At 39.1% G+C, this 15,871-nt stretch overlaps 1 protein-coding gene across 2 annotated transcripts in view; it reads right to left on the bottom strand.

Moving 5' to 3' along the window:
- MASP1 (MBL associated serine protease 1) overlaps positions 1 to 7,761 on the bottom strand; it is a 136,208-nt gene extending 128,447 nt beyond the window's left edge. Inside the window, exon 1 of one of the 2 annotated variants that reach the window (XM_063442813.1) lies at positions 7,636 to 7,761. In XM_063442813.1, the coding sequence (XP_063298883.1) occupies positions 7,636 to 7,640 (5 nt within the window). In that variant the 5' untranslated portion in view covers positions 7,641 to 7,761. The remainder of the gene's footprint in view (positions 1 to 7,635) is intronic. The other variant, XM_063442814.1, reaches the window with a different exon arrangement.
- Between the last annotated feature and the right edge of the window lie 8,110 nt (positions 7,762 to 15,871).

Genomic DNA, 15,871 nt, shown 5'->3' with positions numbered 1-15,871 from the left:
AAGTTTAAAATATATGGCATTAAAACATTACTTTTTAATGTATATTTAGTTTACAAGCACAATGATCTATCAAACAGCAAATGAAAATATGCCCTTTGTTGACGTAAAAATGTTAAGAACTTGTGGAACCTTTAACTTGTGGAACCTCTTAAATAATGGCCTTATTCAAGATTTAGGATAAGTCTATGCATGACAAAAGACATCTGTCTTCCCAGCTACACATCTATTGTTGGCATTGGATGGCCTATATTTTGCCGTAGTGATGCTAGATACACATTGGCCTCTGTCAGCTTGAAGGGTTATTCGCTTAACCCTTAAGGACCAAACTTCTGGAATTAAAGGGAATCATGACATGTCACACATGTCATGAGTGCTTTAGGGGTTAAGTGCAAATTTATGGGAATTAAGAGAGATTTTCAAATTTTAAGCCCCAAAAAAGGCAAAAAATGTCCACATCCATTATTTCAATTTGGCTACTGTGGTTACTTAGAAATGCCCATATTTACTAAACTCCAGACTGAGAATCTGTAGCAAACTGAAATTTCGATAGCAAGATTAAAAGGACACTATTAATCTATAGTGTGTCCCTGCAGGCGTTTTAATGTAAAACACTGCCTTTTCAGAGAAAAGGCAGTATTTACATAACTGCCTGGGAACACCTTTAGTGGCTACTAGAGATGCTTCCAAGGTCAGTACTGCATGATGTGCAGCACTGATATTCAGCGTCTCCATGCTCGACATATTCATTGATTTAAATGCATGTCTATGAGGAAATGTTGGTCAGCTCAGTACAGCTTTTCTATGGTAAAGCATTTGATTGGCAGATATTGTCAAGTTAGATTATCTCAGCCAAGGAACTATATCAGCGGGGCACTGGAATAAAGGTGAGTTTAAACACTTTTTTAAACTTGTTTTCCTGGCACTATAGGGTCTTTAGGTCCCCCCCACCCTCAGGGTCCCACTCTCGCTGGGCTGAAGGGGGAGGAAGGGGTTAAACTCTTACCTTTCTCCAGCACCGGGCTCCCTTGGCGCTGGGGAACTCTCCTCCCTCTTGCGACGTCCGTGCGGAATGCGCGCAATCAATCAGTCCATAGGAAAGCATTTCTCAATGCTTTCCTATGGACGTCAGCGTCTTCTCACTGTGATTTTCACAGTGAGAAGTGCGGAAGCGCCTCTAGCGGCTGTCAATGAGACAGCCACTAGAGGCTGGATTAACCCTTTTGTAAACATAGCAGTTTCTCTGAAACTGCTATGTTTACAGCAGGCAGGGTTAACCCTAGATGAACCTGGCACCCAGACCACTTAATTAAGCTGAAGTGGTCTGGGTGCCTATAGTGGTCCTTTAAGGCTTAAATAGTCCACCTGTGACTTCAGCCTGGTCGGAGAGTCTCCCCAAATTATTTATTTTAGCCTTAAGGGATTTATGTTTGCAACAGGTTTGAGTTTTGTAAATAACCCTGAAATAATTCACTTGGCATTACCAAAAATTCATACTTTACAGGGCTATTCACTACAGTAAGGCCAAACTAAACAAAGTGGAAACCTTCTACAAGTCAGTTATGCTTTCAGTTAGGCTACTGTGGCTTAAAATGTTATATTCATATTGAATTCCCTTTTAACTTACTCTAGTGAATAACCCTGTAAGTGTATAACCCTCCGAGTGATCCCCAAATTTGTGTTTATACACACATGTCCTGTTAGCACTTGCAGGCTTAATCACTAAATTGAACTAAATTGTTGTGAATTTCCTGAGTATCTGCAGATTTACAGGCAAAATAACTGGACTAGATAAAAATCTCCAATGCAGATATATTTATGGCTCCAATATTTTGACCTAACTGCAATGTGCCATCCCCTGATGATTTCTTAACAATTCAATGTTAAGTTATTAACTCTTATAATGTTTTTTTTTTTCTTTTTTGAAAAGAAAATTCCATGAGTGTCAGTGTCCTATCATTGTTGCTTTCTGTACAGTGCATGAACCCACGTGTCATTCTTTAGGAAATCTGTTTATACAAGCGCTATTAAAACTAATGAGCTGGACTGGCTTGCCAGCACTGGAGAATGCTATAAAATCACAAACTTGTCTCGGTCATCTGGGTATAAACCTTCCCAGCAGTTTTAAATCTGTGAAGAGTATTAATAGTTGATAATGTCTTACTGTTAATTCAATCATCATGCGAAATTTCTTAATTTACATTTTTTATAAACAGCTGAATTATTTTTACAACAGAACTGCCCTTTATTTTTTGTTTTGAATGTGATGGACTTAATGTATCCTATGACATTTGTTTTTGTTTTATGATATTGGTGCTTAAAGGGTCACTCACAATCAACACTTGTAAAGGTGCTTTGAATACGCTGAGTGCTGAGAGTGTTTTAAAACTACATTGATTTGTACAAATGACTACAGCATAAAGCCTGCCCCTTGTGGCTCTCAATCAGATAGCTCAAATCAAGAGTTCTGTGCTAGTGTTCATTTTGTCCAACTTGTGATTTCAGCCATGTGTAAGCTCTCTCTCTGCACAGGAAAGGTACCACAGCCATAGACAATTGCTTTATGGGATAAAATCAGATCTGAATGAGAAGCTCCTGTTTGAAACACATATCTGGGGTTGGAAGGGTTTGCTTGCAGTTGCAGTTTTTTGTGTGTGTTTGTTTGTTATTTTCTTTGTTTGCATCTATTATTTCAATACAATGAAAATAGGGGTATTAACTTTACACCGCAGTTTCCACTTAAATGTTTACATTTAGAAATCGGCAATTCTGAGTATTTGAACTAAACCTTAATAAGAAAAGTATTGTATATTCTGCTTTACATATATTACATATAAGGCAAATTCATCCTAACTCCCAAATTGCATTTTTGCTTACATTTTTAGGTGGGGTGTTCTATATTTAAGTTATGCGCACCTATGTTAGTTCCTATATACAGATAAATATGTCCTTATTGAAATGTGTATCCTAAATCGTCACTTCCATTCATACTTAATTCCATATGTCAGGGATAGCCAGCCTTCAACACTCCAGACGTTATGGACTTCATCTCCCCTAACGTTGGCAAAGCATCTGGAGATATGCCTACTCAAACCATATGCCATCACTCTTATTATAGACTGTCTTTCTTTAGTGAAGTTGAAATGTTTAAATAACTTTCAAATTGTAAATGAATAGCAGGATGATGTGAAAAGATAAAACATTCAAAGCTTGAAACATTACAGAAAGTACGGTATTCCTTTTCATTTTATTGAATTCTAAAATTCTGGATATGGGGAACAAAGAGTAGCAGTGGGAGTTACTGAGTGCTAGTTTCAGCAATTATAATGAAAAATGCCTCTTTTACTGAAGTACGCTTCCTTTTACATACAATCATATATGAAAGTTAACGTCCAATTTACATTTCAGGGATACATTTCAATGTTCTAGCAACCCTATACAAATAAGTTAATTGAATTCAGGCTTAGGAATGAAACAAGTGGTTTTGATTTGAACTTGTAAACAGCACACAAATATACATGGTATTTAGAAACATGCAAAATAACCTTTAGGCACGCTCAGAAAAACATGAATGCTGCCATGTAACAATTTGACTGTCTGTCCATCCACATTCCTGACTGTCTGTCCTATTTGTCTATCCACCCATCAAGTTTCAAATATACTGATGTAGCGGACATTATATGTGGATATAATATGTTTCATAATTTTCTAGTTTGAGTTGTAGAACACATACACAGGCAGACTATCCTACTAAGCAATTCCTCTATCAAGGTTTGTTATGGAACATATATATATATATAAATAGAGAGCAAAAACCAAAAAGGTTATGGTGGGGAAAAAATTGTGATTGAAAACCCCTTCCACCTGAAGTCTGAGGATAGTTAATACAATGTTAAAAAAAAATCTGCACACCAGTCAAGCCAAATTTGATTATTTCTTAAACGGATTTGCATATGCCTACCCCCAGAATCCTTTGCGGTAGTAACATCACTGCAGATTTGTGATTCTGTGGGAAAAGCAAGTCTTATGGCTTGACTGGTGTGCAGATTTTTGTTATATAATATTAGTGGTGTCAAGGAGGGAATGTGGCATCTGATACATCATAAAGTATATATATGTATATATATACATAAAATAATAATAATAATAATAATAATAATAATATACTTTGTGATGTATCAGATGCCACATTCCCTTCTTGACACCATTAACAATGAGACATCCAGTGAATTAAAGAAAAGATAAACAAGCACGAATATTTAACTATGGGGGGGGGGGGGCAATGTTCAATGTAGGAGAGAAAATGGGGAACAATTAAAACTGTGGAGTTTACTTATGTAAACTGAGGGAAAACTGACAGAGAGAATGACAAAAATAATGGCAAAAGAAAATGGGAAAAATAATGTGGTAGAAATGGTAAAACATGCAGGGAACAAGAGATATGTCATTATAATGTGGCAAGGTAATAGTTTGTGGAGAAAGAGATGGGGAACTAGACAGAATGTACCTAGTCCATAGATTAGGTACACATGTGCGTTGTGGGGTTAATCGGAGGTCAGATCGCGGTGCGATTAGCTCTGACCGCGAGGGCATTTAGCAACAGCTGTTGCTGTGCCCTCATGCGTCTTTCAACCAATGGTTCGCACGGACAGTGCTCTAATTGGAGCACTTGTCCGCGAGGGTACTCTTTGGCGCGAAAATACAATATATAAGGCGCCCTGAGGTGAGTTTTTGGCGCCAGAAGAGAGAAGAATTTGTGAAGAAAGAAGAACTTACCTTCTTGGAGCCTAATTTGCCTAATTTAAATGGGGTGGACTATCTGAGTTTATGATCATTTGGTTGAAGTTCTGGCTATTAAGGCGGAACTCTAGTGAGTTATGTTTTAATTCTCTGGAGGTTTAAAGACTGGAGATTTTTGGTTAATGCTCTGGGGGTTTAAAGACCGGACATGTTTTGGTGATAAAGTTATTAAGTACTGGTTGTATTAATTTCAAACTAAATAAAAGACCACGGCCTTTTCTGCAACAGTTCTGAGTCTGTGTTTTCATTAATTATTATGTATTTATGTGATGGTTACATTGTTTACTATTATTGATGTCATTAAGTATCAGTCCGATTTAACCCCTGCTGAGCACAAGACATTTACAGGATTATTCACTAAACTCAGATTTGAAATCAAATTTTTAAAACAGAACTGATTTTGAGAATTTTTGTTTTCTAATTCGGCTATTTTTTGGCAAAATGTTGAAATTCACTTTGCATTCTTGTCAATTCTGATTTGAAAATTGCAGTAATGAAAAGTGATATCAAAGGGAATGACTGATGTGTGGTCATAGTAGCTGAACAGGAAGCATAACTGACTAAGACATTGTTTCCAGTAATGATGTTTTGGCCTTGAAGGAACACTGTGGGTATCATAACAACTTCATCAAAATGAAGCTGCTATGTTGCCTGGAGCTCACGGTTTAACCCCAAAGTCTGTGTTCATGTGCTAGATCTCTCTGCCTCTCTGTCCTTCCGTTTAACAAATTCTGGAAACTGGAAAGTTCAGGCATCATAGGACAGTGGTGAAAAAAAAGGTATGCTTCATTCAAGAGGTGCTGTTTGATGTTTTCTGAGTCTTCCAGTTTCCAGAATTAGAGCAAATGAAAGGACAGAGGGGCAGAGAGACCCAGCGCTGGACACAGGATTTAGGGATAAACTGTTTGAGAACAGTTTAACAAAGGTGGGCCAGCTCCAGGGACCACAACAACTTAATTTCAATTAATCTGTTATGGTGCTTAAACTGGTTCTTTAAATTTTAAATCCATCTTTACTTTTAATACTCAACAATTCTTTTTTTAGTAAATAACCCTGTTTGGGAGCAAGTGTGGGAAAATTAATTCACAGTGCATTTCAAAATTGAACGATAATACCAAAAAAATAAAAATAAACTAGCTTAAAGAATATTTTCCAATTTATAGTTTATCCTAAAATTTTAAATTGACATTAAATTCTCACTCAGATCCTGAAAAATCACTGTCATGAATAACCCCATGATTAGAAGCTGAGAGGAAAACCAGAGACCGTGAAGGTAGAATGTGATAAGCTAAAAACAAAACGGTATAAACAAATAAAAGACTGGAAATTAGTAAAAAGGTTGACATGACAGGCAGTTCAAGGGAGTCACTAGTTCTACATAACTTTTATTTTTTGTACATAAAAGAACAACTGCTAATTTACATATCTTTATATGAATATAAATATTTATAAATAAATGGTGACATTAACAAGTCTCACAACTTTTTCCACAAATTTATGAAAAGTCTCAATTTTCTACACATTTGAATTACGCAATCTTCCAGCATTGGCAATTGAGTAATGTGTACAGAGAGAAAGTAGACTTTAACTCATACCTCCTCTTTCCATTGTTTACTATTTAACAAACCTGCTTTACCTTCTCATTACTAGCTTTTTCTAAAAACCATCTCCGCCTCAAACCAAACCATAAAACTGATTCCATTATCTCATGAAAAAGTTTTCTATAACCCCTCAATTAAATATTCATTACTTTCTACAATTGATCTTTTATTGTTTTTCATTATATCGATTTGTCCAAACAGAGTAGAAAGATTAACAATCGCCATCGCTCTCTTAGTAAAACATGTCCCAAAATGAAATTATTTTCTTTTTACATTGTGCCAGGAAAAAAAAAAAAAAAAATTTTCTCCCCCCCAGGTTATAATGAAACATGCACTTGCAACATTTTCTATCTATACAGTAGTATTACAATGCCAATTCTGTGTTACAGTTTAATTATTGTAATGACTGCTGACCTATGTGACCATGTGGTATAAAGATATGCTAAAAGAATTGTTCAAATAAGGAAAAATATAAACAATAGAACAAAATTAAATGTAACTACATTCCAGTGAAAGGAATAGTTCCTAATTTCCAGTTTTCCAGTTAAATTGAGTCAATGGAGAAATGTATTTTAATGTAAGTAAGATGGGAACAAGATCATTTATAAATCCTACCCATAATGCTCACGTCACCTGACCCAAATGGTTCAAGTATCAAAAACTGACTTCATTTTCACTATTACGTCATACATTACTGATGAGATTTCTTTTGTAAACTTTAAACCACAAAATAATATTGAGATTACTGATTCCATACTTAATAGCTGAAACACATCTGTGCAAAAGTGCCCCTAAATCTACTAGTAGTATGACATCATACAAAATCTATACCATGTATCATGTGGATCATATGTATATCATATATTATGTGTATCACATGTATATAATATAAGGTGCTGTCATCTACCCACATATTAACAATAACTACATAACATGCAAAGCATTATGGAGCAGAAGCACCTTGCAAAGATTATTTTTCAAGAGTTGAAAAGTTTCAACGACACCAGGTCTATTTCTCCAGAGAATGGGTTAAATTCAACCATGTTTCCTGTAAACAGGAGCATATGCTTCATTTTATTAGCTGACACATGCAGGCTCCTCACTGCTTTCTTTGTCCATCATCAGAACACTGTATCTGCCACACAATCATTAAGCTTCATTATGCATTATGCTTCAATCCTCAATGTAGAAAGTTTCACCAACACCTTTCCTTCCACTCTGTGCTTTCATTACTAACCTCATGTTGGCAGTCTGCTCTGTGCTCTGTCCAGTATCTCCTTTGTGTTTGTGTGTGTGTTGCCTGGTCCTAATAGCCTGGCTCTCTATCTTTGTTCTGTGGTTGCAGAGCTGTGTGCCTGGGAGTAAGTGCAGATACTCAGTACTCTGGTCACGCCTCCTAGTCTGTAACTGTTGCTCACACAAAAAAAAAAAAAAACCTGACAAGACTTTAAAATAAGTACTTAGCTGACTGCAGTCAGGGGACTTGTCATTTCACAAAGGGGATGATGTTGTAATAAATGGGACTCATTTGTTCCGAAAAAGCACCTACTTGTGGATTAGGAAAACTAACAGGGCCCGAGGCAAGGAATTGCTTTGTGGTCTATCTATCTCATATATAGCAGAGCAAGCGCTTAATGCTGCAACCAAAAAAGCTCAGCCAGATGTTAAGGTTGCCTGATGGGCTTAGATTACACAGGAACTTTTAAAGTGAACCAACTCTTTGAAATGGTAAAGAGACAATGCAAATGGCATGAGCATGTATGCTCCTTGCAAAGTTTGTAGTGCAAGTTTCTCTCTACTCATTCCCACTAGGGGATGCACAGCCTTTCTATGTGTGTCCCTCCTATGTGACTTTCATTCTTGAAAAAAGATTAATTAATAAAACCACTCATTATGTTAATAACAAATTAGGAGTTGTTATTAATGTGTAAGAGTAGATCCATTCACATTTGTCTTTAATTATTACTTCACACTGCACAGCTTCCACCCATACACATGGTCTTCACACTGAAAAAAAACGATGGCTGAACTAGGATTTCCAAGCCTTTTCTGTCAGCTACATCCTGGCCATGGAATAATAGGGAGAACATGAGGTCACCGATGAAGCAACAGAAACTGGGTTAGAACATACAAGTAGGGACAGTAAATGGAAAGCATGTTTTCTGATTTATTTACATTTTAATGTGTTTTCTCCATAATTCAATTAAATAAAAAATGGTCAACCAATAGTGGTTAGATTGAAAAACCAAGACTGTTGCTGATATTTCCTATAGAAGGGATGAAAGGGTGGTGTCTCTAGGAGACACCCAGAGTAGACCCTCATTGCAATTTGGCATTGTCCTTCCTTCCTGAATGTCTGTGTGATCATTTGTGAATACAGAGTTGTCTCATTTCAGATGTCTCTATAATTGCTGCCACACAAAAGGGTGTTATTATTATTGTCTTTATGTTCTTTGAGATTTTAGATACCTTTATCCCCCACTTGCAATCCTCTTCTCTTCCTCCATTGTACCCCCTTCTCTTTTATCCTACCTCTTCTACCTAACCTTCTCTCCATCTCTAGTCTCCTTCTTCTCTATTTCTAGTCTTATGTGCCCAAAACAACTAAAGGTCTTCAAAAAAAAAAAAATCATTAAATTACATCTCTACATTGTGCTAGTTGTTTTACTAGCAAATGTATAAATTAGGAGCAACTAATTATTTAAAAATCTGTCATCAATTATTTGGCATAGACTCTACAGCCAATAACTGATCGATAAAGAAGAGCAGAAGAGACCTCCCACAAGAGGTCTTTCTGCTCTCCACCCATAGCAACCACAGTGCATGCCCTGTGGTTTATATGGAAACTCCTTAGTTGGCACTGCTAGTGTAGCGGATTACATTGGGCTGTCCTAAAAATTGCATTTATTTCTATGTGTTCGGTTGAATTTTAACATGTATATGTGAAGTGTATGCAGCATTCGTCTGATTGTTCGGTAAAATCACTCCAGTTATTATGCGAGTGAAACTACCGAACAATCAGACCATCCCAGGAGTAAGTGTGCCTCCAATTACCGTTTGCAACAATGTTGCAAACGGTTAATTGGCAGTTTGTGTAATGGGTTCTTTGTTCTCTGGGTGGCCGCCATTTGGGAGACGAACACGTGGCGGCGGACATTTTAAACTCCCGAACAGCGGTGTTTTGCCGTCGGGTGTCTGAAACTCAAATTGGACACTCGGTTAGGTAAACACCGCTGAGACCTCCATACTGTCGCCAATTCGTATACAAACTACCGAACGGCTTCCCGTTCGGTAGTTTGAACCCCACGAACAAGGGGATTTACCCGAAACCTCCCCAGCTATCCTAACATAAGCCATTTGTGTGTTACATTCCCTTTTCTGTGACGGACCGCAGGGCCAAAACACATGGAACCCTTTTCAGCTGTTAAACCCAGCGTGGTCGGTCTTTTTAGTACTTCCATAAATTTCCCGATTTCCTGGTCCGATCTGGGTGATTTTTGGACCCAGGCCTCTGCGGTACATCCAGAAACCCAGGGAATTTGTGTCCTGTATAATGGAATGATGTGTCACACTGAGGGGAGGGGATGTGTGGGTGGCAACTGGTACATTATTGGCTACTGTAATAATTATTGTGAATCCCTCCCTTGCATGGGAGAATGCTTTAAAAGGAAGTTGTGTGGATTAAAAGTCAGTTCTGCTCCTGATGCTGTGTGTCGTCCAGTCATTGGGATCTGTATTGGGATATTCATGGATTACCTTGATAACTGTAATTACTATTCTATGGTATTTTATAACTTGTTCCTGAGCCGTACTGGGATCTTTAGTGGAGTTAACCTGTGAAAGACCAGCTCTCTGCTACAGCTAGTGCTGGCTAGGCAGTATAGGAACAGAGTGGCATGATGCCACTCTGTTCAGATGACGGCATAATAGCAATGAAGCCATTGTGTTGGTGTTACTGAAGAGGTTTGTCCTGCTTCAGGAAGTGTACCCAAGTAGAGTAAATCTGTGAAGAGCAGAGGAGGAGTGCAGGTGGTCCTCTCTAATGAGATCACAGTGGGAGGCAGATGCCAAGATAAGTGGTCGCAGGTTCTCTTTAAAGGGTTACCCCAATGCTTTTTTAAAAATCTACTTTTTCAATTTTGAATACCCTGATCGGTATGAATATGTTGATCCCTCCTGAATACAAATATAATCACTCACACCTAGAAATTAATAGGGTAGTGAAAAAAACACTTATCTCAGTTGATAGTGGTGACAGCTTCCTCCAGGGATATCCCAGCAAGTATCCCTTTAAATACCATGTGGATGCAAACAAAAAAGGAGGATACAGCTGCAGATCTACAATATAAAAAGCAGAAAAGCTGTAAGCGAAACATGTCAAGTGGAGATTAAGGATTGCCTACAAAGGACTGGTTTTATTTATACTTCTTTTTACTATATAGTTCACTTTTAAATAGTTTTATTTATTCTGTTTATTAATAAAGATTCTGTTTTAATACCCAGTCATTCTTGAGCTCCTTATACTCTCACCATCACTCTGCTGTTCCTGATCTACATATATCCCTAGGTGGGGATTGTTCCACCTAAAGCTCCATACACTAGAGCAGGTCATTGCTCTAGCAAATGTAAGTAGGCCAAATATTATTTACTTATCCTACTTTTACATACGTACTGTACCATTGGTATACATCCTTATTTTTTTCATATGATGAATCGCACTACCTTGGGAATCTGATACCAGCAAAAAGAAATCCTTAGACGGGGATTGTTCCGTCCAGGCTCCTAAAATAGAGCTTTATAAGCTCTGGAAAACGTGAGTGCCCCTTTGGAATATATCTTTATAACCATATTATTCATAACATACTGCACTATCATTGTACTTTTATTTCCCTTTTTTTAAGAGTAAGACACACAATTGCGAAATCTGCTGCTACCTGTGTATGTATGATTTTATTATAATAATTCTTAGCGCTGTCCACCTAATTTACCTGCTTGTTTTGTTCTATTGTTCACAAGGTAAAAGGAACTCCTTGTTGGTGAATAGCTGCTTTATTGGATAGAGAGCACTTATCACTTTTTTCACAGATAATAGTGTAACACTGTAAGGATATGTATAAATGCGCTGTGATAGGTAACACTCACAAGATAAATGAATATAATGCACCCAAGGGTGCCTCCCCCATGGAACTGGGGGGCTAAAACAGCTCCTCTTTCCTTCAATGATGGTGAAACTGGACTCAGGATTGATAGATATAACAATTCTGCTTTATTATAAAAAAAATGTATAAAAACACTAGAAAAATAGTGCTGTACCAGGTCCTACACGTTTCGTCCTAAAAGGACTTCCTCAGGGTCCTCCTGGTATTCTAAGTCACCTAAGTGGAATAACAGCATCAGATAAAATCAAAGTAATACCAAACAAGCAGTATAATCCCTCACCCCTGAGTCTCTCTTTTATATGGGTGACTTTTCTTCTTATTGGTAGTCCAGTGAGCGTTGTCCGGTTGCTCGAGCTGTGTATAGTTGAACTTCCCGGTTTTCGACGATTTGATGACTTCACTTCCGGTGCTCCGCTTCTGGTTTGCATCTTCTGATGACGCATGTTTACCATAGCATGTGTTCCACCTGAAGCTCATAAACAAAGTGTTACTGAAGGAAGCCTATAAGGGTAAAAAAAACATAATGAAATTAAAATAAAATAAAAAACAGTACCCTACCATGATACTTAAAAAACAGAAGGGCAAGTAAGATGCCTGTCAAAGATTTTTCCCCAGATGCAGAACTTATGGGAGTTATCAATAACACACTATGATTGGAGTTCTAATTTTACAATTCTGTGTATATACAAGGGCACTTGAATAAAATGCTAAATCCTATTTACAAACAGTCATAAAAAGAAAATTAAATGTTTTACCTCCATTAGGGGGTATCACCAGACATTTCACTTCCTATTATTCAATTCCATACATATTAAAGTTATGGGAGTACTTAGCCTTTTTGTATATGGACCCATCATTGTGTAGATGAAAACATATATACTTGGATGTAAAAAAAAAAAGAGAGAGAGAGAGAGAGAGAAAAAAAACTAATGAATGAGTCCAGTTTCACCATCATTGAAGGAGAGAGGAGCTGTTTTAGCCCCCCAGTTCCATTGGTAGAGGCACCCTTGGGCCCTCTATTTTCATCTATCTTGTGAGTGTTACCTCTCACAGTGCATTTATGCATTTTCTTACAGTGTTACACTATTATCTGCTTTTTACGTTGTAGATTTGCAGCTGTATCCTCCTTTTTTGTTCCAGCACAGTACAGTGAGTCATACTGAAGAGCTCAGTGGCACTAGGATGCCTCCTTAGATACAAGTCAGTTCACAAAATGTCTGCCGTACTAAGTATGCCACAGTAAACTGTAAGTGATATTATTCTGTAGTGAAGGAGTCTTTGAGCAACAGTAGCCCAGTCACAAAGTGGTAGACTACCCATACTTACAAAAATGAAGTGTCAACTCTCTCTGAAGAAACATTAGCCCAAGAACTTTGTGCCAGAAGCTTCATGAAATTGGTTTCTAAGAACAGCTGTGCACAAGCTACACATTAACATGCACAATGCCAGTCATCGGTTGGAGTGGCATAAAGCACACTGCTACTGAACTTTGTAGAAGGGATACTCGGACTCTAAGGGCTACTTTTCAGGATTTGGCCTAGGGTTCATCATTTCTGATTCCATGCCAGACCTTCTTATCCACTGTCAGTGCCCTATCTAGTAAATGCTTTTTTTCTGATTGGGCACAAAATCAGTAAGACAAATCCAAAATCTTGCGGGTAGGCCTTCCCAGAGGAGTGATGGTTAAAACTGCAAAGGTTCTGGTGGGGTGGAGTGAGCGCAACTCCATAATCATGCCCATGGTTTTGGAATAGGATATCCAACATGCTCATGCAGGTGTGATTGTCAGGTGTCCACACATGCTTCTCTAAGGGCAAACGTCAATCAGTTTAACCCCTTAAGGACACATGACGTGTGTGACACGTCATGATTCCCTTTTATTCCAGAAGTTTGGTCCTTAAGGGGTTAAATGATGTCTATATGTGGTCGGCATAGAGAATAAATACTCAAGGGGTATTTATTGGACACACAATATAACATTATCCTTTCACCTTAATGATGGCAATGAAAATTATGTCAATGAATGTTAGGGGATTCAATTCCCTACATAAAAGAAGGTTGTTGGGGGCGGGGCCTGACCAGCATGGCGGAGAGAAGTGTTCTCCACAAGCTCCCACACAAACTCGGCGACACGACAAAAATCAGGCCCCTACAGGCGACTCAAGCGGCATCCCCAGGCACCCTCCTGCCACCCACAACAGGGGGCACATGATGGGTCACCGGGCAATCCGATTGTGACCAGCTTGAACCGCGACAGACACTGCGGCCTGGTACGTGACGGGCGGGGGAGGCGGCCGATCCCTCAGCCTGGAGGCATATTGAGGCTGCTCACAGCACAAGAAAGCCCTGTACCCCCCCCGACCGGCGGGGGTAATCCCGGTCCATCCAGGCATACGGAGAAGCAAAATGGCGCCAAGACAGAGACCTACCTAAAATGGTGGAAGAGTCAAGCGCAGAGACCCTGACAGACACACCACGAGACATCCTTTCACGCATCAATGACCACTTTGAGGCTTTCTGGAGGAAGCTGGAGGGTAAGCTGCACTTGCGAGCCCCGCCACAGCCTCCTACCCTCACAAGGTGGCCACTGCTACCAAACTCCCAGCAGGCGAACCGGCGCATGCACAGCCGCCCCAAACGCACATTCATCTGGGCACGGCACCAACGCAGATCTACTCACCAACCCTACTGCAGCTCCACCACACGCCAGCCCGGCTTACATCGACTCCATGCTCCCAATACTTCCTGGCGGAGAAGGCACACGCCACAGCGCCAACTACGGGCACAAAGGCGACACAGGGGAGAAGGCCGGGAAGAGAACCACGCTACCCGACAACAGCCAAGCGGCAAAGATGTTCAGGACTCTGGGCCTGGAAGTACAAGGGCAAAATAAATGTTGCGGGACTCCTGCGGCAAAATGTGACTTGGCCCCAACGGGGAATTGGCTGAACACACAGCTATACTGAGGACTCTACCAACCCTGGCATGCAACTCCTGGGGCACCCGAAACAGTCCTGTAATGTATATTGCTAGTGCTAATGTTAATTTTACTATGTACCTCTACTTTTATAACCCCTGCCACTGAGATTAATACAGTAAGTGAATAGCAATGTGGATAGCTAGGGCCAGTGTAACAATCTTGCTTCTCTGATGTAAAAGCTAGACTGAGCCTGAATTACACTAATTGAATACCACTATCTGATGCCCATAACTAGATGACTAGATATACCAGTGATATTGACTTCAGATATGAGACAGAATCAGCTGTTAGATCATCTACTGCTAACTACCGTACTTAAACTCTCTAAATATAAAAAATGTGCTTGATTTTGCATGTACCTATATGTTTCAAATCTCTTTTCAGCGTTGGAGGAATGCCTTTGGGGTACCTCGCAACAACCTGTTATCAGCTTATGCACTACAAAAATAAAGAATTTAAAAAAAAGAAGGTTGTTATGGGAGGAGCCTCAGAGGACAGGGGCATGTATTCTCTTTTTAATATCATGGAAGAAGCAGAAAGGGACTCGGTTGGATTCCTTTACTTGTCCTTGGATGTGGAAAAGGCATTTGACCAACTCCACTGGGGATATATGATGTGCTCTCTTCAGATGTTTGGATTCCCTGATGCATTTGTGGAAGAAATTATGGACTTATATTAGAACCCCTGGCCATATGTTTTGGTGGCTGGAAGTGTCTCTGTGTACTTCACCTTCGCTAACGGTATGCACCTGGTTTGTCCACTGTCACCATTACTCTATGTTTCAACCCTAGCTAACACAGACCGAGCTGCGCGGAATAGGCAGAGAGAAGGGACATACTGGAAGAGTCTCTGACTCCCAACAGCCTCAGCTAGCTGACTGGATCCCAGGAAAGTCACCTTCTTGCACACAAAAGTAGGAAACAGGAGGGTGGCAAAATAATGTACATTTCACATGTGTATCATTATTATTTCTTGCCCTTGTGGGTACATACAGATATTGAAGATGCTCAATTTCCCCACAACAGGATAGATAACCAATTCTGGCCAGGATCCTTGCCAGGAGAAATGGATAAAATATTTAGCACCACAAGACATACGTTATTGAATTGGCCAGAGATGGCAAGGTTACTTACTTTCAATGTGTTTCCTGAATAGCTTCATTACAAATTCTACATCATTTGATCTTGGACCTTAACATTTCTGATTTGGTAACTAAGGAGATCAGGAGAATAGGAAATATGTTTGACAAAACAACATTCGTTACCTTTGAGCGCTTAACAAAAGAATACTAAGTACGCCTATATATTGTTATAACTATTTACAGACTAGCCATA

Source organism: Pelobates fuscus, chromosome 2 (genome assembly GCF_036172605.1).
Source record: "Pelobates fuscus isolate aPelFus1 chromosome 2, aPelFus1.pri, whole genome shotgun sequence".
NCBI classification, from domain to species: Eukaryota; Metazoa; Chordata; class Amphibia; order Anura; family Pelobatidae; genus Pelobates; species Pelobates fuscus.
This window is presented reverse-complemented; position numbering and strand designations above follow the sequence as displayed.